The sequence below is a fragment of the Morone saxatilis genome, unplaced genomic scaffold (assembly GCF_004916995.1).
Source record: "Morone saxatilis isolate NCDOM2014 unplaced genomic scaffold, NCSU_SB_2.0 Contig23, whole genome shotgun sequence".
Taxonomy (NCBI): Eukaryota; Metazoa; Chordata; class Actinopteri; family Moronidae; genus Morone; species Morone saxatilis.
This window is the reverse complement of record NW_023339796.1, coordinates 9,930,687-9,955,065: the sequence shown is the minus strand read 5'-3', so window position 1 is coordinate 9,955,065 and position 24,379 is coordinate 9,930,687. Positions and strand designations below refer to the sequence as shown.

Sequence of the window (24,379 nt, the reverse complement as noted above, 5' to 3'; positions counted from 1 at the left end):
ATAGTGTTACTGTTGTGTTTATAAAGGAACAAGAAAAATGTTATTCTTTCTGTTTTCAGCATTTTTATGAAGACTTTATTGACATGTCCTAACACTGTGTACTACATACATGTAAACCTGCATAATAATGCCTTAGTTGTGGGTGGGTAAGCAGTCTTAAATTAAGGTTGCAGTTGTCATGTTAAAATTTCATGTGTTCTGTTAGCATACAAAATCAGGCAGATTTAAATATCTTTGATGGTGTTGTAATGACACTGGGAGAAAAAGTCCTCCCTACTTAATTTTTAATATGCAGGCTAACTGTCACATGCTGAATCAGTATCACCAGGTTGGAGACAGATCGTCTCATTAATTAAGGGTGTGTTCACACCTGTAGTTTGGTTCATTTAGTGGGGAACCAAGGGAAAAAAACTGCTACATGGAGTAAACACGAAGTTATACAGAGTGACAGGCAACACGTCCTTGGATAGTTTGGGCCATTATCATCCAGCATCATCAGAAGCATTCTGGGTAAATCAAATTCTGGTGACTGACAAAAGTTTATGCTGCACTTTAATTCTTCTGATGTGTATATTTATGTTCACTGGTGTCACATAGAGCTCACAAAGAAAGAACGTATTATAATATCATATCATAATATCATTATTAGTGTTATTGAACTACAAATCGATGCCATTGCATGAATAATGATGATGGTAGAGACAAGACGATCAAAGGAGACAATCTTGCACAGAAATGATTCAGGGCTTATTACTGTGGGATCGCTGTCATGCACTTTTTAATGGGCTACTTTTACCAGCTTTTGACTTATTAATCAGTGAAAATACCTGCACTGACATGCATACGTGTTACCATGGCTACCAAATGATTTGCATAAATATATACATGGCTCGGTTCAGCTTATAAAATAGTGCTGAAATCACTTGTATACCGTCACAAAATACTGGCAGTTGGTCTGTTTGCTTTGACACCACAAACAAACCGTTCCAGGGTTCGTCCTGCACGCGATTGCCATGATGTTCCTCTGTGTCTGCGACAGACACATCATAACCTTTCCAGATGAAAGCAAAACTTACTTAAACAATATAGCTGCATGGTTAGTTACTAGACTTAAGTACGAAAATGTGTTATTTGTTTATTTTAAGTGATCACAAATGAGCAGCATATACTAAAGTAAGAAGACTGACCTTTAACTAAAAATTGCTGTCTGCTATCACCACAGACTCATACATTTAAACAATGAAACACTTTACAAAAGACTTTTTCTAACTGCAAGGTGGCTTTTACTCATCAGTTGAACAGCCACCTGCTTTGTCATGAAAACTTAAGTCCTGATTCAAGTCTTTTTGAAACCCAGATACTGTACTTTTTAAAGGAAGATTTTTGGTTTTTGAAAAACATTTTTCTTCTTGCTTATGTTGGGTACATTTATCCACTGTCATTCACCAAAGAACTGTTGGTCTCAGTATGGAGCAACATAACTAACAATCTGGTGTCCATGTTTTTATTGCATAACCAGCCCCACAAAACTCTGCAAACTCCTTTCACTCGGAATTATTCATATCAGGAAGAATTTGACAGGATTAATGAACAATCTGTTACTGTGTCTCTGCCACTCTCTTCTCCAGTTGCCCAGAAGGTTGTGGCCATGAGGAAAAAGCAGCAACTCTCTATTGGTCCATGCAAATCTCTCCCCAACTCTCCCAGCCACTCATCAGTCCCCACTGCATCAATCCCCTCTGTTCACATTAACCAGGTAAGATCCAAATCATCAAAGACAGCACACTGTTTTACTTACTGATCATGTAGTTAGTTTGATATAAATAAGCGGTTTATGATGTTATATCAAGAAATCTCCAGCACACTCAGTTTATGTAATTCTTCTCATAATCAGAACTTATTTTCTTTCATTATAAAGAGAAATCAAATCTTAACTGACCTGTATATTTATTGTTTTTATTCCCTTTCCTTTTCTGACTTTCTGACTTTCAATCTCTCTTTTCCTCCCCCTTTTTCCTCTGATTCTGTCGGTTCCTCTTAATCTCTCTCTCACTCCCCAGGCGGCCAATGGTGGGGGTGCATTCAGCGACTACTCCTCCTCTGTTCCCTCCACCCCCAGCATAAGTCAGCGGGAGATGCGCATTGAGACCATTGCTGCCTCCAACACACCCACGCCCATCCGCAAGCAGTCAAAGCGCCGCTCCAACATTTTCACAGTAAGTATGCGACAGCTGATGCAAAGCAACACCCACTCACACTACTAGAAGGCATGTTGCCAAGCACACTTTGTCCACCAGAGGGAGACAGGTAGCTCGAAATGCATCAAAGCCACCTCTCCTGCCTTCCGATGCAGGCAAAGAAAGCGTCTTGTTCACACAGCACAATGGGCAAAGGAGAAAAAGACTAAATAGAAATTATATTAGATCCCTTGAAATGCTCCAAGAAAACCGTCTTTCAAAGCAAATATCAAAGATAAACACTGTGGAAAAAAAACGTCAACTCTTTTCATGTCCTTTTTCTTTCCTAATTGGATGTAGTAAGTGCACATGGATTAAGTTTCTCATCTCACCCATGACAAACTAGGCCCTCTGCACTGTCTAAATCTTTGACCCTCCCCACCCCCACCCCTCTTATTTTTTACTAGATCCTTTCTTTGCAGTGACCTCCCTTTTCGGGAGAGACAGCCGCAACAAAGCGCCAGTGCAGCTTCTCCTGCCCGACCAAGCTAAACTAAAAGTCCGAGCCAGCCAGTGCCCTGTTAACACGCTGCTATGAACGCATGCCCGCACACCCTCCCAACACCCCAGCTCCAGATAGAACCGCTCACCCAGCCACTAACCATCTCGCTGAGTGTAGATTACTCCCCCGATCCTCACCCCACTTACATGTACTCTGGCCCAAATCGACCACCAAGATTCACTACCACACCAGTATCCCGACCCCCTGTCTGCCTGCTCTTTACCCCATGTCCTGTCGTATTTGCCCTTTGCTCTAACCAATAGCATATGTGTGCACTAACCACTCTAATTTCCTTAGCTGTCCTAAGCTTGTCTTTTACTTGTAGCCTCTGCCCTCTTCTTCTACCCCAGCCTGCTCCCCCCTTTCCTCCTCTCTCTTCCCTTCTACACCAGCCTTCTTCTTTGCTGCTAAGCCTTTCCTAATCTCGCGTAGCCAGACCTCTGCCTCTTCAAGCTTAGGAAGGTCTGTAGAAATTCTACCAAAAAGGGCATTGTTATGCTTTAAATCAATGAAATAATTCTCTGGGGAGCTTGTTTGTACCTCCAAAAAAAGCCAAGTTTTCAAACTAACTGAATGGCTGAGTCAGCCTTTCCGAAGGTTAAGTTATCCAAAAAAATGTTTCGTTGGTCCAGAATTTTGTGAGCTTTATGAGACAAATCAGGCCATGTGAGATTACTTCTTTCCTCCCTGGTACATCTACCCTCCCCCACCTTAAAATATGCCCCTTCTCCTCCACCTGTCTTCCTCGATTTCACCTCTTTCCTCTGTTGCCCTCTGACCCCTGTCTCTTACCTGCTGCCTTCTTCTTCTCTCCCCCATCTCTTTCTAACTAACTTCTTCTCTAACCACCCTATCTATCCCCCCCACCCCACCCTCCTCCTCTATTTCCTCCTACTGCCTTCACCCTGTTACCCCAGCTGCTGGGAAGCCGCAGGCTTTGTGGCCTCCGAGCAGTACAGGCTGTGTGCTAGCTCCCCTTGTTGTCTCCCTTCCCCCCTGCTAGGTAGTGACTAACCATGTCCACCAGAGAAATGAACCTCTCCCCGTCCGCGTCATGGAGATGCCGAAGCACGCCACCTACCCAGTGTGGGTGCCGGAGTGGCAAGCCGAGCGGGAGTTTCAGCTCATGACCTTCTGAGGAGCAGCGAGCCGAGGGTGGGAGGAGGGAGGGCGAGGGAGGAAAGGAGGAGGAGGAGGAAACGGAGGAGGAGGAGGGGACGGAAAGTTAACGGGGCGATGTCGACATTTCTTCAGTGACACTTGAAGAGTGCGATTGGCTAAGGAGAGGAAGACTTGCAGTGCCAACCTTTTTGCCATTTTACAAAACAGCAGAAAGAGAAAATATTTCATCAACCCAACAATATCAAGGATGTCCCTTTCCTAGCTTTGTCCATTTTAAAAATAAATTGATATCTGTGTTAGTTCTCTAAAAGACCTGCTACTCACTCATAGACAGCGGGCTGCCATTCAGAAAGCCTGTCATGTTTTTTAGCCACACTCCTGTAAGTAGTTCACTTAATGTTGATTTTGGGAGTTTCAAGAGAAGTACTCAATGGAAGAAAATATGCCTTAATGTCATCAGTAGACAAGCTTCGACAGATCAATATCAGACTCACTTTAGTCATTACACAAAAGATATTTTGTTCTGATATAAGAGGAGAAATTTGCTGCAAGTAAATAATCTAGTCCAGTTGTAATTCAGTATAAAAGGAATATTTGTCACATCTGTGGCACTGGCATTGGGACTCTTGAAATTATGAAAAATCTTTGGCAATGTGCAGTTTATTGAGTTAACAGTGTTGGAGAGTAAAAATAATTACTTAATACTTCTGGGTTCAGATTTTTTTGGCCCAAATTCAATCTGATTACAAAAATGACAGTTTATAGAAAAATCTCCTGGAAATAGGTGAATCTTTGGTTTGGCTAGTTTTTTTTTTTTTTTAAAGTAAGTAAATAAAACTCAAAGCTTTACTACAGACGATCTTATCACTCCGTCTTTTCACCGCCTTCACAAATTTCACCAACCACAATCATTTCAAGCCAGTATTTACCATAACTGTCCTTGGCCACTAGGTGTCAGCACAGTACACATTATTCTTTCCTAGTGCTTCCATGGTCAATAACTCTAAACAATCTGTTTTGTAATCTGTCCGTGGTTTCCTGATGTCTTCAGGCTGTCCGTCCCTTTTTGTGTTGAAAAGCACACTGTTTAGGAATTTAGATGAATACTACGGCATTTTTTATACTTAATTCCATCCCACTCATTCATTCATAATTCATTTAATCCATTTATTAATGTCTGCCACTTGGTGTTTCCCATTCCATGTTTTAGTCCCTTGACTTGTTACTGGATCTACACGTATGAAACAAAACATAACCAAAACAAACAAACGGGAAAAAAAATAACCATTTGACACTGTTTTTCAATATTTGCAGATTTGTGCTTCTGCTTCCAACCTTTCTTCAACAAAAAGGGCTTTCCAACTCCTTCCGAATTAGAAGAGCATGATGGTTTAAAAAAAAGAGTCCCCCTGCTTTGCCAATCCTGATAGAGAAGAGATTATTTATTGAGGATTTACAGCTTGTCGCTGCTTTACCGCACTCGGGGTAATGCATAGAACTTGCACTATACGGAAACCATAGGACTTTGCGTCTAACGCTGCCTAAAGTTGAGTCCATTTGAGTGTTTGAGTGCACTCAAAGTAGACTGTCAAATATCACGGTAGGCCCTGTTTACACCTGGCATTAAAATGTGTCTTGGGTGATCCGATCACAAGTGGACAGCACTAAGTACAGGTGTGAAAGCACCCTGGGTTGTGACTCCTTCTGGAAATGCCCCATCATTTGCCCTGCCCCCCCCACCCCACCCCCACACCCCCCTCCCAAACCCTCATTCAGACATACCATACAAAAAAAAACACGCTGTACAGTCAAGTCATTCTTGGAACTGTTACCCAGCCGCCCAAAGGACACAACCTTTCCTTACATGACATCACACTGCCTTTTGCCATAAATGAGGACTCAAGGACTAGAGGTGCCAAGTTGTTTTTTTTTGTTCTTCTTTAGATTTTCCTACATTCATTTGGTCCGTTTTTATTTGGTTCCTTCTTATTTTCCAGCGAGTATTGAAGTACTGAATGGAATTTGAAATGTGGTAAAAATGTATTATCATAGAGGTATTTTAGATCAGAGTAATTTTCGGGTAATTTTATGAAGGCCTTCATAAAAAGTCAGGGTAGAGTGTGAGGGTTATAAGGTATTAAAGAGAGATATTATGCTGAAAGTTGCCAACAAAATGAAACTGGGTTGCACCGACTTGTATGAATGTAGTTAAACTTAACATTTGTTTTCCCTTTTTATTTATTTTAAGTTATTTATTTTTGCACATTCAGTTGTTTTTTTTATTCATTTATTTATTTTCATTTTTCTCAATTTAGGTTTGGTACAGAGATTATGAACTCTTGCATAATCGCTTTTCTATCATGAACGGATTGACAAAAATATAGACTGCTGTATATCTTGTATTGTATTTTATTTACAATGGTACTCTATAAAAAGTACATACATATAAGGAGTATATGAAATAATGCCTTTATTGTCCATCCTATATTTTGTGGGAACTGCAATGTTTGGCTCAATCTGTTGAATATTTTGAAGTGAATTTGTGACTTGCTTTGTATGGTGTCTGTATAGAAGCTAAACAAGTCATCATTAAAAAAAAATAAAATGTTGGAAAAATATAAACACCAGAGTTGGTTTACTTGAACTCAGACTCTACCTCTTCTCCATTGGTGACTGGACATTTCTCATGTTCTGAGTGAGACCATACACACTCATGTCTGTCCCTGCCTGTATCTCATCTCTCTATTTGTTTTTGGGGTGGGAACGTTCTTTTTAAATGATTTATGTCCATGGAAGGTTCAATTTACTGTCTAACTGTTTATCCCCCACACAGGCACTACCAGAAACTTGAAATGTTCATGTGTTTTTTTTAAATGACTTTTTTGACACTTAAATTGTTTGATTTTTGCAAAATGATTTTCATGTCCCACCAGGTATTGCAGGTCAAGGGTCGGAGGAAGCTACTTGAACTGAAGTCTTTTCAAAATAACCATTTTCCCTTCTCTCCCTTTAACCTGTAATGAACTTTGACGTATTTAAAGTGTTACAAAAGCCCATATCAGTGCAACTATGCTAAAGGCACAGCTGAAGCTACACTGGTATACTGCAGGTCCACTAAGGGCCCGCTCTGGGTCTCAAACAGAGGAAAGGATTCCCCAAATGGTTTCAGGGCTGAGTCATGACTCAATGTGTGGTCGTCCTTGGTCTCCTCTGTGTTGAGATGTGTCTAGTGTGGTCTTGGTTTGGTCTCTTTTTTAATTTTTTCTTTTGAACTTGCACGTCGGTGTTACTGCTGTTTGTTTCGCTGGTCTGCTTGTCTGTTAATTTCGAGCTTCTTTTGAGACTTTTATTTTGCAACGTCGAGTTTCTCCACAAATGCTCAAAACACAAAAACCTCACTCCCCGACCCCCCCCCTCCTCACCCCTTCTGACCCCCAGTCTCTCTTTCTCTCTCTCTCCCTCACACACATACACACCCCAACATACACAACGATGCCCCAAAAACCTCACCTCACACCCCACAACTCCCACTCTGCTTTGCCATCAGTGTGTTATTTCAGTTTCTGACTGACTTTCTTGTTTTCTTGCAGTCACGGAAAGCCAGTGAACAGGCAAAGAGCGTTGACAGTAAAACAGACAGCATAGGCAGTGGAAGGGCCATACCTATCAAACAGGTAAGCAGTTTTCCTCATTTTTAACCTACATTTCTCATACTCACCTGGGTAAGTATGATCCCTTTTTTGTGTCATTAGATGTTCCTTTTTGTTTTAGTGTTGATAGGATGTGTGTTTTAGAGATTTAATCACAGCCGATAAGCCATAAATGAACTAATGTGATTTAGACTAAGTCATGTCCTACTGTGGCCACTAGATGGCGACATAATACAACATAACAACATACCTCAATGCCAGTACAAGTGTAGCTGAGCAGAGAAGAAGGCTGGGGCTTCAGACTCAACATCAGAAAGGTTATTAGCAAAGAATTGTCTTTATTTGTGTGAATCACCTTTCAAATAAAAATGTAGGTTTTGATTTCTGACCTTATTAATAGAAGGAAAATTCTCATGTGTAACTGAAGTGTTTTCTTATAATGAAAATATTATGTGTGTTTCTCGAATGACCATAACAGAAAATGTAGGTATGATTTAATCGTGTGTTTACAGACATCGCCAATGTAAACAAACTAATCACAGCTTCAGATAACTAGATTCTGAATTTTAGTAGACTTTTTTTTTTAGCATTACTGCGCAGCATTAGTCCGTGTATTTAAAGCCATGTCAATCAATTTAGGAGACGATCATCTGTGATAATAATCTCGCATTTGGATCACGGATTGCACCTTTAAATATATAAACGTTTGGTCCCAGTCGAATTGTTATTATTGCTCATAAATGTGTGTGGGTAGTATTTCTGATTAAAATTCCATTCATGCACATCCTCATAATCAACTTTGACAGCTATGATTAGCTGAAATTTTCATTTCATTTTCAACAGACTTTTTTTTTTCTTTTTTTTACTTGTTTTTTTAGGTTAATTTAATGATCTGTTAGATGGTGCTACATTAAATACTCACTGACATCACAGTTATAGTTTTATCCCATCTGAAAGTAGTTTTGCTATTTTTCTTATATTTTCTTTATTATCTTCTTTTTTTTTAATGTATTCATGCTTTAAAGCACCAGTTGGATGCCGAGCACTGAATTACATATCTGAGTAAGGATCATTTCTAAAGGTCCGACTGTAACTGAAGGACAAGTAATTGACACATTGATTAGTAATCACTCATGATTATACGAGAGCCTTTGAAAATGGGTCAGCATCCTTATATTATCCTCTTTACCTGCAAATGATGGAAGATAATGTCCTTTTTTTTTAAAATGTTGAACCGGGCCTTCTCATTCCCTTTGGAAGAAAATTGCCAAGGCTTTGGTCAGGCTGGAATAATGGCAGGGTGACGCTTTTCAAACCCCCTCGCTCAATCAGAAAATAACGCTTTGGGGAAACCAGTTCAACAGATAGAGAATTTTCGATCGGTCTCTCGCCGATGGTAGATGTTCATGTAATAGGTACAAACATTTCATATTATTATGAAATGAAAATAAATGAAGTCTTGTTACATTTATTTAAATCCACAAAAACACAAAACAGAATTTTCCATTATGGTTTAACCTTTGAAAATGGCCCCTCAAAACAACATAAAAAACTTCATGGTGACCATTCTACAAACATGTCATTTCTGTTTCATCTCTTTAAGTCTCTCGGTTTCTAACGTAGATTAGTGTAATTCCCTGCAGAAGCTGGCAAATCTGATGAGTGCAGGTGAGCAGGAGGTTGTTTTGTTTTTCACAGATTAGAAAGAATCCCCTCTGAGCAATCTTTACTGTAAACTCTCCCATTCTTACCCAATACATTATGGGGAGCTCCCTTCTAAACTCTGGGTTTCCCTAAGTACCATGGCTACTTTTGACAAAAAAAGCCAACCCCCTCTTTATTTACAAAGGATTAATTTATTTAATTTTTTTTGGAAGGGGGGAGTTTGGCTATACAGATGTGAAGGGAGGGACAGAGATGTGGTGGGTGTTAGTGGTGTGACTAGCTGATCTCCAGGCCAGTCAAATGCACAATCAAGGAGATCAAAGTGCCAATGTGTGCTTAATTACCACTCCCCCCTCACCCCATAGGGCCAAATTACACACCACATGCACCCCCCCCATTCCTCTACCCTCTCCTGCCCCCCCATCTATAAAACTCTTGAGTGATGATAACAATGCACTCACTGCTGTGGAGCAGTTCCTCAGCAGTGAGTGCATCCTTGCCCCATCATCGACCCCCTCCCACCCCCAACTCCCCAACCCGACACACAGTCCCCACACCGCCGACAAAACAGACACCCAACACATCCACCCCCCCCCCCCCCCCGCTCTCCACGGCCTTTCACAAAGGGCCAGCCTATCAGTCAGCCACAGTGGCAGGATGCAGCTTTTCTCCTGGTTGTCTGACAAAAGAAGGGAAAGACACTATCTCCTCTGTGTAGATATGACAATTGTATGGACACAGAGAGCGCGTCTGACGATCGGCCTGTTTCCTTATGTCGCACAGGCTGAACACGCTCATCTTTTAGTGTGTGTGTGTGTCAGTGTTGTAGGGAAGCACAGGGCTCCACACATGCTGCCATTTGATGTCAAACTATAACATGAAGAGCACACTGCTCAATCCAACTCGGTAAACGATTCAACAATTATGATGAATAATCTCAAATCATTGTTCAAGATTCCAAGTACTGATAGTGATGTGCTTTATGAAAGATATATCACAGCATCATATATAATGGGCAACCGTTCAAATAAAACAGAAAAATTTGTCTGCACATGTAAAGATTTTCACATTATTGTCTCAGTATCTTTATTGATCTGCTCCTCGGCTCTGATAAATATATGAAGCTCCGCTCTGATTGCATGTATAGATTTATTTATGCTTCAGTAAGGCTACGAGATGAGCAACATATTTGCTTGTAAAACATGCATTATAAAGTCGCCAGAGGCCCTGTGACTGGATCATTTACTTTGTATGATTAGAGAGCCATTTAAAAAGTGTTTACAGTCCTTATATTGACTAAATTGAGACGAGTCTGGACAGTCAGCAACTTATCGATTGAAGGACACATTGTATCATCCTGAGAAAATCATCAGAACTATCAATAGTTACAAAATAGTTCACCAAGGCTTTCTGATATAAAAAATACATTTATATTTAATATAATTGTATTACTTTTTACAAAGGTCTTTTTATTAACAATAATTAACAGAATGTACATAACATATGAGGCAAATATTTTTCATTTTTGCTCCACACATATATGAAAATTTCCAGACATTTAATGTACTAATCGGATTTATTAAGCTTCAGCAACACAGAGACAGTGTTGATGCTGGTTTGTTTTCTCAGTGGCCTCTAAAAAAAAAACTTTTATAAGAGTGAAAATATTAGAAAATTAGACATATTATTCCATCCCCTGTAATTTAATTGTTTTAGTAATTAAGGGTATATTTAACAGTTTAAGGAAAATGTTCATGGTCATGCTCCATTGAGAAGCCATAAACAGGCAGCATATTGATAAGATATGAAGAGGGCCAAACTCTTAAATCCCAGCATGCAGCCAGCAGTCAGCACTCGCCTCCCCAGATGAATCAGGGTTCGGATTAGGATGATTGTCTGCAAACAGCCTGGTGCCCAGGTCACCGAGGGTCAGCTCTGCCTGATGTGTTAATCAGGATTAAAGCCTCCAGGATGGGCCAGGCTAGCAAAATACTACCCCTTTAAACCCCCCTTCTCAGCTCACATACACACACACACAGACCCTGGCTGTAAAAGCACAAACATTGCCCCGGCTTAATCCCCTAATTAAGCGGGCCCCTCCTCACTATTTAACCCCGAAGAGCCTCCTGGCCCTTGCACTCAGCAGCGTTTGGTCACCTCCAGCAGAGGAACTGCATTGTTTACCAGTGGATTTACTCAGCAGATAAGGAAACCATCTGAGGCCCTAAAAGGCCCCAGAAGATAAAGTAGAATAGAATAAGAGCTGAGTGGGCTTTGAAGAGGGGAAGATCACACTCCCTAATCCCAGGATTGAGAGGTCTTCCAGAGTTCAGCATGTTATGCGTATGAATGCAGGGAGGAGGTCTGGCAAATTGGATTGTCTCTCTCTCTGAATGGTCTCTGTGCCAGAGGAACTTGGCCAACTTTGGAGGTTCAAATGGTCAATCGGAAAAACTAACGTATCATTAAACCTCTCACCCAACGAATTAGAATAAAGAATGCAAGTTTAGGGGTATTTAAGTACATATTACTATTGCGTTTTCATATTTTTTATATATATATATAATCACTTCCATACTGTTTTCTAATTGTTACTTAAAATGATGTTTGTTTGCTTTATGACTTGCCAAGAAGAGAATGCTGTAAGCTGTAATCGCCATAACGAATCTGTAATAACAATAATAATGCTGTTTTATGGTATTTAACATCCATAATGGCTCATATCATCCACCATGCTGCTTTGAGAAGATCATATGCTCACCGTGATGCCTTGTCTCTTACAGGGAATCCTTCTTAAGCGAAGTGGCAAATCCCTCAACAAGGAGTGGAAAAAGAAATATGTCACACTGTGTGATAATGGCGTCCTTACTTACCACCCCAGTTTACATGTGAGTATCAAAACCCCCCCTTCTTCCCTTCCCATTTCTTTTCCAATCGGCTTTATGTGTTTGTTACACTACTGTTTGTACTCGAGGGTGCTGCTGGAGGTTTTTAATGTAGGACTTTTTGAACCGCTGAGCACGATTCTCTTGATGCGATTACATTTACCACAGCTGCTGTAGTGAACTGGATTACAACCATATAGGCTCATGATGTCTACAGAGACTTATCACTGTATAGCTATATTAGCTAACCCTGTGATTTTAAGCTTAGTATTAAGAAACACAGTGTCCTGGTGGTCATCTCTGCCCCCCTGTAGTGCCCATCCCCGGTGCCGGGTAATGGAGACATGGCTGTGCTGCTGCGTGCCCGCCGCGCCCAGACTCCACGCTGGCTTGTATTTATAATGGTTCTCACCACATGGCAGCAGAGCCTGACCAGCCTCCCACATCCATCTTTGTCAGAATCCCGCTGGGCCGCTAATACCTCTTAAACACTCGGCTGGCTGGCAGCAGACAGCTCAGGAGCCCGGTGCCACTGTCAGTAATGCCCGTCTTTCTTCGAAATCCCTTCAGTTCCTCCCATCATTCCTCCAGTCCTGTGTTAGAGGTGTTTAGGTAATTTGGCGAGGTAAAAATGAAAGATATTAGCAACACCAGCTCAAACTTTGAACACAAGCCCAACAGTTAGACGTGAACCTTGTGTGTGGCCTTGTTGCATTGACAGTGTGTTAGTGGTTTAATTTACAAGCGGTTATTAGTAGAGCAGTGCTGTGCTACAGTGATGTATGTAATTGACTGAACAGGCTATCGCTTGATCATTACAGCTATTACAGGTCATCAGGGCAATCTATGAATCTATGAATCTGTTGACTTACGGTGGGAGGTGAAGTAAGGGAGACAGTTACATTAGTGCGGTAACAGCCCAAGCTCATTTTGAGCAGCGGAGCAGAGAAGGAGTAAGAAAAGGAAAAAGGGGAAGAGAGAGGAAGGAAGAAAGAGGGAGGGAGGCAGACTGAGAGAGTGGAAGAGGGGAACCTTTAATTTCGCAGTCAGCCAAGCCATCCACACAATCACCTTCTGTTAATTCTATCTGCTACATCAATTAAATTGTTTGTAGAAACTAATTGAATGTGGCTTAATCACACATCTTAATAGCTTTGCACGCTTCGATCTGGCTGTTAATTCCAGCAATAAAATGAAATGAGAGCGCTCACTGGGTAATTAGCGAGGAGGCTTGGGAAAGAAATGAGTGCTTTATGACACGGTAATAAAGCAGAGGAGCCGGTGGGGGGACGGCAAAGGCCGAGCTCGCCTCTATCTGGGTCTTTTTCTGCTGAGCCCAATGATTTTCACCTTGGCTTCCCACATTTGGGCAGTAGTCGCTTTAAACCAAATCAAATGCCCAAATTGAAAGAGAATGAGACTGTTTGCATTCATTAAGCCTCACATCTCGCTATTTGGAGAGACGGCGTGGGCACAGGTGATGTATAATGGCTTTACAATCATTTTCCACTATCACACACCCTTAGTGGAAGGTCTGAGATGGGTTGTGACTAATGGGGATGGAAATTGAATAGTCTTTTAATTTGTTTTTCTTCCATAATTCCTGGACTCTTGTTGGTCTTCTGTGTATAATCATTTCCCTGAATTGAGGGAAATATTTGGAAATATTTGGACTCATTACTTGAGTAGTGTGCAGACCAATTCAACTACTGTCATGTTCCTTTTTTTCACTTTCTATAGGACTACATGCAGAATGTGCATGGGAAAGAGATAGACTTGCTGAGGACTACAGTCAAGATTCCCGGGAAGCGACCCCCCAGAGCGGTGGCCACCGTGGCCCCGACTGCTAGTCCCAAAACCAATGGGTTGACCAAGGACCGCAGCACCTTGCAGCTGGGCATAGGAAGCACAGGTACGATCTCCTGACCTTATTATAATGCTAAAGGTCTAATAAAAGTTATATTATTTTGCATTTTCATGTATAAGATACAGATAAATGTACTATCTAGGATATTTATTTTATATCTACGGACATTTCTGCAAACACAATTTATTGAGGGATTCTACTGGAGTCTGACTGGTACATTTGTATATCATTTTGTCTTCAAGTTAAGTCTTTATAGTTAGGGTCAGAAAACAAACCACAAGTGTTCGGGGTTGTGACTGCACACTAGATCACAGATCTTTTTTAACACTGATAAGAGCAACATGTTTTCCTCAGTGTTTCATTAGAATCATGAAAACATACAATACGCCAAAGGCTGAAATGTGTGAAATTTGTGTGCTAATTAGAAGCCTGACGTGAGACAATGTATTGCAATTGGTGCAAGTGTCATCAAAAACAATATACAAAATATAAAAATACCTTTTTGTGAGCCGAATGAAGTGCTGAGCAGAACATTCTCTCATCAGTGTTAATAAAATATCCTGTATTCTTACGGGTTGTGGTTCCACTTTTTTGACTACATGTTCATCTTGCACCTGCACTCCTGTAGTACACACCGTGTCTCTTTCTCTTGTAGTTGTGGCATTGAAATTAATACCACATCATGATAATAGTCACTTATATTGGTAAAGTTATATGGACATTGGTAGGTAAAGAGGGATCTGTCATTTTTCATGTACAACCCCAAAACAAATCACAGGTATAATATGTAATGCTTACTAAATTAGTCCTTTATTACTGTACTCATTTTCTATGTCCTCAGTTTGTGATTAATCATTAAAATGGGTCCCAACAGGTTAATTATCTACTTTCTATATGGTTCATTCATGCAAATTAGCTGCCTCATAGTATACACAATAATGACTTAATGAGCGTCTATGAAAAATCTATTAATTCTCTAAATTACTAAACAGGGAATTAAAAATTGTGTTTAAACATCAAGCCTAACATCACCAAAAATTAGGGTTTGTTTAGGTTTTGGCCATTATGCCACTGACCTAGTTATTTTTCCTCCTTTATGGTAGTGGAGGGGTCACAACAACAAAAAACAGTTTGGTCCTGAACATCGTGCCAGGGTTTCTCCACCTTTCAAGTTTAAAAATAGAGCTCTTCTCCCAGCGAGCTGAGCCACCGGAGGCTGCAGAGAGTCTGGCAGGCTCATAGAGGGGAAGCCAGTGATTGGATTTAGGGGTTAGGATTAAGAGTAATTAATACTAATTAGCAAAGAGATCCCCAGAGGGAGGCGGGGTCCTTCGTCGGCTGTGAAATGGGCACAGTGTTTCCATCACTCAGGCTTAAGCTAACTGGCTGAGAGTGGGTACAGAGCCAAAGACGGGTCGGCAGGGACCATTAGCACTGTCCAGGCAGGTTACTGTTAAACCTGGCCAAGGTGCTGCCACCGTTGAACGGGTTAATCAGTCAAAAGCAGAAAGATGTAGGAGTTTACAGAGCAGAGGACGTTGGATCGAGGTTGTTCCATCCCACAAGACTGTTTATACCTTGAGCGCTGGGTTGAGGGCAGTCATTGGGGCAGACAATGTGCCTTGAAAAAAACAGGCCAAACCAGTTTTCTCTTTTAACCCAACAATGTTGTTTTCTCCAGTTGTTCAATTCCTTAGCAAATACCCCTTAATGATAAATTCCCAAGATTTTCAGTTGCCATCCATTTGTGCATCAGGGAACAATGTGAGGGAGATTTGCCTTAATCTCCACTTAGGAAAAGAAAGGTTACAAATCACATCAGGTCTCTCTCTGGGTGGAGGACCCTCTTCTGATTATGTGATCGGGATTTTGATTTCATTAGACGTGCAATTGATGAAGGGAACAAAGGGGTAATTTTTCATTCACGGCGTCCAAATCACAAGCCTTGTCTGTGCCTTTGGTAATTCATTCATTCCTTAGATCTAAAGACCTTTATAATCACTGGGAGAAGAGGGATAGCGACGGTGAGAAGGAGGGGCAGAGTGGATGGGGGAGATGGGAAGATGAAGAGGAGAGGCTGAGAAGACAGAGTAAATGGGAGAACGCATGCGTCCATGAGTTTGCCAAGCGGGCCAGGTTTAATTCCTTTGCTGGGTGCTGAGCGGAACCATTTTAAATATGATCTTCCCTGTTAACACGCATCCTGCCGTGTCACCGGCGACAGATACATTGTATCAAAGTATTAATGGGCCCAGTCACTTTGAATCAATCCTGTGGGGGAGAGCGAGAGAGAGATGAGTGTGGAAGAAGTGAAGATTTCAGGAAGGCTCATTCCCTCCTCACTCTGTACCACAGTTTATCTCTAATCTATAGCACTGTAGAACCAGTAGACGCATACTCACTGACCAGTACCAGCATGAGACTTCTTATTTCCAACACTGGTGCAGTCTGACCTTTTGTAGATACTATAGAGTAGTGAGCAGCTCACTTTTATGGTCTGATGTTCCCATTCAGATGAGCTCAAATTCCAAATGCGTCTGTTTAGAACTGATTTAAAGCGGCTTTAACTAATTATATAAATGTGGATATTTTTTTAATACAAGTTGTTGTTTTGCTTGGCCTTTACATTAGGTTTGGTAATGTTTGAGTTTCTACTACTACTACTTCTAGTGGCAGAAGCTGGATGTTTAAACCATTTATCCAGCATTTTTCTAGCTGTCCATTTATATATTTCTATTTTTTTTCACATTTAGCTGAGCTGCTCCTCAATCTTTACATGTATGCCCTGACAACGTTTACCCACTATACAGTCATAGTTTGTAACAAGCGCTTTGTTTTGTTTTTTAATTAGCTTTAACTAGCTTCATCTCTGAAAGGCATCGAAATTTCATCAAATTCATACCAGCAGTTATGAGCTCATATTTAAAAAATAAACAAATAAAATGAGGGCTATCATACCGAAGACTTAAAGTAAAATTGGTTTCATACATACACAATATATAACGCACAGGTATAAATATGAACTTCTGAGTGACTTGTGTGGGGACTGGCAGGAGCAGCAGTGTCTGGGTGGAGGTGGGGGAGGCGTCTGGGCGTTGGTCAGGATGATGTTGGTGGATTACACACAGCCACAGATGATGTGCAGCCCGGCCCACATTACCATGAATGCTTCATTATCCCACTACTTGTACATAATGGCAACAACCCCACAGAGGGGTCAGGCCTCGTCACGGCTCATCAACCCACTGACGGCCCGGCCTAAAGAGAAATGAGAAGCAAGGCAGCGCTGCTCCCCGCTAATCCATCGCCTCTACTTAACACCCCAGCCTTGTATAGCCTGCAGAACACACTATATGGCTTTTGTTATTTCTTTATACACATGACGATACAATCAGCAAGAAATATTCATAATGGTGCTTTGTACTTTAAAGTTTTCATTAATTTTAATAAGAATTCCAGGGGAGTTAGTAATGAAGTATCTGTGTGTAGCAACATCCATGATAACCTTAAGTTTAGTTAAACAGTATTTGCTAATAGTGGTTTTAATTACAGTATATAGATATTTTCTTTAAGTAAAAGCAATACCGCTATGTGAAAATACTCATATCATCCATGACAACCTTCTTTAAAATTTGACTTAAGTAGAAGTACAGATGTATTTAAGTATGGAAAGTAAAAACACTCATAATGCAACAGAATGGTTGTTGTCAGTATTATAGTTATATATATATATATATATTATATTTCTGATGCATAAAGGTGTAAGAAGAATTGTAATGTTGTTGCTCACAGACGTGAAGCTAATTTTTGCTACTTTATGCTGTTAGGTAGTTCAAGCTATAAAAATGGATGATATTTAAAATAAAATATAAACTTTCTTGTATGTAAAATCCTGATTTTTCTTTTTGAGTAAAAAGTTTAGTATTAGCCTCTGAAGTATAAAGTGGCCGAACATGGAAATACTGAAGTAAAGTGCCCCTATAATTGTAACTGCACAGTTATTGAGTTAATCTTTCTGCCACTGAAATCCTCAAACTGATCTTTCTGTTTTCTATGCAGAGCGCTTTTATGAAACAGGAATAGTGTAACTTTCACAGTCTTACTTTTTTTACTTCTACAATATTCTGTCAAATCATATTTTTTTTTTATGATTCTAAACGTTTATTGCATTAAATGCTTTATGTGTTTGTATTTGACAGTCAAATCACTGTTACGATCACTAAAGTCAGTAACATTCAGTATTAAATCTAATCCTTTCGAACCTCAATTTGCAGTTGTCAGGTTCATCCTTGTCAGTCCACCATAGTGCCACAGCTAAAGCTGTAAAACACACTGGTGTCGGGCCTGGCTGGAGCTGCGAATACAGTGCTCTTTTAATGCCACAAGCTGATTATTTCTCCACTGTAATTACATTATCCTCCCCTTTATGCAGGAGTGGTCTCTGGGGACTAATGGATACAGCCATGTATAATTCATTAATCATTAGCATCCAATTTGACAATTAGACGTGATTGTTGAATTTTAAATATCAATCGAAGTTGCCTTGTAGTTATCTAACAGGTTTTTTTTGTGGCTTTTTTTTTTGGTCTCTTTTTTTAAGGTGTCAAAGAGTCAAACTTCACACTTTGGAAATAAAGAAATGTTCTTTTACAGAAAAATAAAGAATAACCTCTAAACAATAAGGCAATTAAACATTTATCTGTCTTCGCCAAACAACAAAAAGACGACACTAGTGTTTTTAAATAAACACATTGGTAAATATTCATTTTTTTTAAATTAATTACTGATTTAAAAACAACCAAAAGCCTTTTTTTTTTTACCAAAGTCATGGGCTTATTTTATGTATCATTCATGCGTCACTTTTTAAAAAACTAAGTTTCACATTTTCTTTTCAGTACCCCTACTCCTCTGCTCCGTCTCCCCCTCCTCCTCCTCCTCTGCTCTGATTTCAGCATGCTAATTTAGTCAGTGCTCCTCAGCATGATTCCCTCGCTCTCTCTCCCATTCTTGCTGCGATTCTGCTCCCTCCCCTCTGGGACCTGAAGATTAATATTCCTGGGCCCAACAAGATAATTACTGATACTAATTAGACATGATTATGTGAATTTGATACACTTATTACTCTAGATAATGAGTAGGACATATTATCCTAACAAGCACCCGTGCCGCTTAGTTTACTTTACACACGACCCACACACTATATTTTCTGTTATTGTCACCTCAATCAGAAACTGATATTCTCTTGTAATTATTAAATAAAAGGCCTTGATGTGTGATACCTGTAAGACGAGAAAGCATTGTTGAGAAAATCAGAGATATGGCTTGTTTTCCAAAACAAAGCGTCTGAAATTTTAACCTTTCAGTGTCAAAGAAATGTCTATTTATCTCATTAAATCGTATTGTTTTTAGAATTAAATGGTTCAGCCTGTAAAGGAGTTATTGTGTCAACTTTAAGAGGGAAAAATACAGTGAAAATTAACTTTTCTGATTAATAACTTTCATTTATAAACACCCCATCTTTTCTTTCAGGATATACAAAATGTCCTAATAGTGTAACGTTATGTTAAATTCATTTAAACTTATTTTTCAGAAGAGAATCACACAATTTTGGAACAAATTCTTGTATTACTTCGCATAGTTATATTCCCTTTGATGCATTCTAAAAGCCTAAGCAGGTAATCTGATTCACTTCATGTGACTGGAAGTGAATCGGTGAGTTTTTCAGAGTAGTTAGGACGTGTTGTAGCGACTGCTCGCGAACAGGAGGGAAGGACCCCACATGGCGCAGCCTAACCCATGAATTAGTAAAGAGAGCCAGGCGTCCGTGGCTCGCCTGATTGGAAGTTAGGGAGAGAACGCCTGCTGACGCCAGTGGAGATCGATGTGGCAGTCAGAGGGATGAGGCGAGATAATTAGCGTTCAGAGTGTATCTTGTTAATTAAGGGCTAATTAGAGGCAGAGGCGGAGGGAGAGGGGTTTTGTGTGTGTGTGTGTGTCTGTGTGAGGGGGGTTGTTTGACAGAGGGATGTGCACAAATAAGGTGGCAGCAGCATTGCAGTGCTGTAGAAACTACCAAAAACTGTTAACTTAATTACACCATTATCACTTCATTACAGACTTATTTTTGTTTTAAAGAAAACATTCCTACCAGACCAAGTTTAGAATTCAAACGGTTTATGCAGAACATAAGAAATCTGGATTAATTTATCTTATGTCTGTCTCTTATTTTCCAGGCGCTCCTCACTCCAACAGTAGCACATCCCTTCAGACGGGCGGGTCGGTGTTTGGCGGCAGTAAAGACGGCATGCACCAACGCTCCTTCTCCGTGTCCAGCGCCGACCAGTGGAATGAAGCCATCAACACCAGTACAAGCAGCGGAGCTCGTAAGACCTTCCACATTCTCATCCCCTAAATCTCACGCACAGAGCAATCGAAATACACACATTTACTACAGCAAAGATGAGAGCGAATTAAATCAAAATGAAGGGATCTGATCTAGAGGTGTGCTGTGATGGAGGTGCCATTTCCCCCGAGTTTCTCATTTTCATAATTAGGTGATCAGGACTGTGATCGCTGTGACCTTTTTGTGCTGCTGCTCATTGATAGAAGCGGCGTGTTCATAGGAGAGGAACAGTGAAGGTTAACTTTCTGCCATCGATGCATCTCCACTTACTGCCCCTGTGTCACATTGCACCATGTCACTGTACTTGAGTGAAGTAAGATAATATATTCACCATGCATGTCTACACACACACACACCCCCCCCCATCCTGTCTTTACCTTCCATCTTACTCTTATCCCCCCCTCCCCTCCTTCGTCTGTTTTCCTCTCTTTTCTTCCGAAGAGGAAAATGAATGCTTTTTGGGGGTACCATTCATCACCAGTTATTTCCCTCTCTTTGTGGTTGGCAGTAAAAAAGCACTTAAATGCACATCAACAGAATAACAGTCATTTCCATGCATGTTTGCACTCTGGTAGTTCTCATTAGCACGGCGGCGGCTCCCCCCCTCCCCATGGGCTCCCAGGGGCCCCGGCAGTTTAAAGAGCGCACTTTACGAGCACTGCTGGAGTCCAACTGCACGGCCCTCGTGGTTCCGCAGACAAGCCTGTCTCTCATTTAGAGCTGCCAAACGATCAATTCTGCCTGGACGCAGGCACTTCCATCACCCCCTACCCCTGTCTCCCATCAGCAGCATGCCCAAAGCAGAATTACTTAGATTCGTGGGGTCCTCAAATAAATGAGTGCGAGTGTGTGTGTTGTGTATGTGTGTGTGTGTTGTGTATGTATGTGTGTGTTCTCGCTGATTTTTTTTTTGTGTGTGTGTGTGTAGCTGTTTGTATGTGAGTTTTTTTCTACGGAGCATGTTTGCATCTGTATTACTGTGTGTGTGTGTGTGTGTGGGAGGAAAAAGGCTTTGTACTGAATGTTTGTGATTGTGCGTTTGGCGGCCGGTCCGCAGACGACAAATAGGAATTTCCTAAACGTTGTGTTGTGAAAATAAGGAGGCCTAGAATTTCCCATTTTCATGTTTGGTAAACTGAAAAGCCCTCTATATTAACATAGCCCATTAACCAGCATCCAGTCTTCAACTAAATCAGAGCCACAATTTGCTCCATTATTCTATTTTCTTCAATTATTTTCATGCTACTCTTAAGGTAACCACAAATGAGCTTGAATGAGGCAAATGAGCTGAAAATAATAGTAGAAACATTGCGTCAAATGATAGATATGTTGCTCGTCCTTGGGAAGGAGTGTCTCTGTAATCAGTGCATAGTCAGTGCAGACAGTTGAAGGGCCTGTACACTAGAAACAACATCTTTGTAGCTCAAAAACTTTCTCTGAATATCTTGTTTTTACGTCTCCTTACAATTTAAGAATCTGAATCACAGCAGCAGAATATGCCTCAAGTGTAAAGTATGACTGGACTATCAGAAAACATAAACTTGATTGAAACGCAGCGCTCTTATCTTTCATCCTAATGTGTCTTCAATAATCAATAGAGGGTGTTCCACAGTGAAGGGTGCTCATGTTTTGCCATTTGAATTGACTTGAACCAAGCCCAATCACTCCATTATCCTTGGTGAAGGTTGCAGGTTAACATAAAATGTGATTCTGAGATGCAAAAACAGCAGATTGATGATTCAGTGGAGAATGAATGCATCTTAGCCAGGTAACCATTTCCATATTATTTAAAGAATGTCCTCATTTGTAAAACCTATTGAGGAAAGGCAGAAGCAGAGGTAGTAACGTCTCTTGAATATTGAGCGCAGATTTTTGATTAAATCCCGGCCCAATTTTTGTATTGCTTGCATTCATAAAGACACCCATTCTTAATGCACCGGATGCTTGTTTAGATCCTGCTCTCCTCAGTACACCTCAATCTTTGAAGCTGAATTAAAAGCAAGAGGCTCAAACAGTCGTCTGAGCAATGTGATGGGCTTGTTGATGACAGTAACTTAAGTCATGGTCAAAGTGTGAGTAATGTCACATCTCCAAAGGTAAGAGATTACTGTAGATCAGTGCTCTCCATGGGTAATAATTCAATAATTAATTCAATATTATATTATCCTTTCGTCAGAGGATTGAGGTATCTTAACAGATCAAAATATTTTTAACAAGTGAATTTATGCTCAAATCTGTCTCAAATTTTAATTATATAATTTTGTTCTATTAAAACACAAAAGGTGCAAGTAGACCTGAAATGATTAGTTGATTAATAATTAAGTTAATCAACACAAAATTAACAAAACAACATTTGATGAATCATTTAATTTTTTAATAAACATTCACCGGTTTCAGCTTCTCAAATGTTAAGATTGTTGCTTTTCTTTGTCATATATGATAGTAAATTGAATATCTTGTGGGGTTTAGACTGTTTGCCTGATAAAACTAGCATTTAGAAAACAACATTTTAGGCTCTGGGGTATTATAATATAGCATTTGTTATTCATTTCTTACATTTTATGGGCGAAAAAAGAACATTCATCTAGAAAATAATCAGGAGATTAATCCATAATGAAAATAATGGCAAGAGCAATATTGTGACTTATTACCATGCAAGTTTAATGTTATAAATCAGTGCTAATTACCAATTATTTTTGTCCATACTTCCCACCTGTAACCCTCCATGAAAAGTTTGCATTGCTTTTTTCTTTCCATCCTCCAAGACATTTATGCCACAACTCTCTTCGGCGATGTGGTTATGTTATGTTATGTGCTTTTTCTCCTCTGAGTTTGCATATCAGGACGCAGGTAGTTAATGCACAGATAGCCTTTTCCTGTGGCACTGTGTTTTATACCTTGGCCTCCCGATGCGAGGGTGATAGCATGTGGGGCGTTTGATTTCTACGCCAGGCCGTAATGAAGTTTGACATTTAGTTTGGAGAGAGCAGCAGAGCGCGATCAGGCCTTGATTAGTACGCTCTAATTGAGGATAATAAGGGGGAGGCGGTGATTGTTTCTAATTTTTGCCATTAATTGCAGCCGTTGGCTTTGATTGAGGACAGGCAGGGCTGCCATGTCAAGGGGCCTGGCGGAATCATAGTGCTCCTCACCCGGAGCCTCTTGAATAACAATGAAATTACTCCCCCTCCCGTTCTCCTCTTCATTCCCCCTCTGCCTCTCTCTCTTTCTCTCTCACCCTTTTTTCATTCTCATTCATTTTCAGTGTGGCATTGGTAAAGGCAGGAAGCTGTTAGCAGCCCCCTCTTTGTCTCACCCATAGTCTTCATCATGAAGCATGTTTAAACTGTCATCTCCGTGGTGGGAGTGTAATGCACTGTAATCACAGGTTAGGCTGCTACCTATTCTGCTGCCCAGGTGATCTTGGCTGAGTGGGAAAGAGACTCCTGATCCCCAGTGTGCTTCATTACCCCGCTTGGTCCTGATGGCCCTCGCACACAGTAACAGCTAGCTAATAATGCCATAGTGAATGCAGAATCAGTCCAATTTTTTACTTCAGAATTCTCACCTTAAGAAATCTAATCTACCAGCCATGCATAGTTTAGAGCTAAGAACCACTTAAAGGCAAGAGACCTTACTTTATATAAAACCATTAGGTTTCAGGTGCTTTGATATTATTGTTCAGTGATGTGTACTGTAGTTTTATCCATTTCCTTCCTCTATACCTTCATGTTATACACTTCCTACAGCCTGATTGGTGCAAACAAAGGGAGGTGTATCACCCCATATATGTTTCAGGTGCGGGATAAGCCAGGCCAGGGTCATTTTCCACAACATTAGGGGCAGAAATTGATAATTAGAGGTGTTTATGACACGGTTGGGGCCCCTGAGGGGCAGCCCTCCCCTTTAACCTCAAGCGACATTAAACAAATGCTGGCTGTCACGTCGGAGGCAGGTTGGAGCTCAAGTCTTCCACCCGCCATACGGAGCTGTGCTGGCGGGACAGACGCTGGGATGGAGAGGGAGGAGGAAGCAGAGGGTGGGAGGG

General features: G+C 40.6%; 1 protein-coding gene across 2 annotated transcripts in view; it reads left to right on the top strand.

Annotated features, from left to right (window-relative positions):
* agap3 (ArfGAP with GTPase domain, ankyrin repeat and PH domain 3) overlaps window positions 1-24,379 on the top strand; it is a 73,292-nt gene that overhangs the window by 21,004 nt on the left and 27,909 nt on the right. For both annotated transcript variants that reach the window (XM_035670381.1, XM_035670383.1), the window contains exons 7-12: window positions 1,629-1,756; window positions 2,061-2,216; window positions 7,452-7,535; window positions 11,960-12,064; window positions 13,802-13,973; window positions 20,162-20,311. In XM_035670381.1, the coding sequence (XP_035526274.1) occupies window positions 1,629-1,756; window positions 2,061-2,216; window positions 7,452-7,535; window positions 11,960-12,064; window positions 13,802-13,973; window positions 20,162-20,311 (795 nt within the window). The remainder of the gene's footprint in view (window positions 1-1,628; window positions 1,757-2,060; window positions 2,217-7,451; window positions 7,536-11,959; window positions 12,065-13,801; window positions 13,974-20,161; window positions 20,312-24,379) is intronic.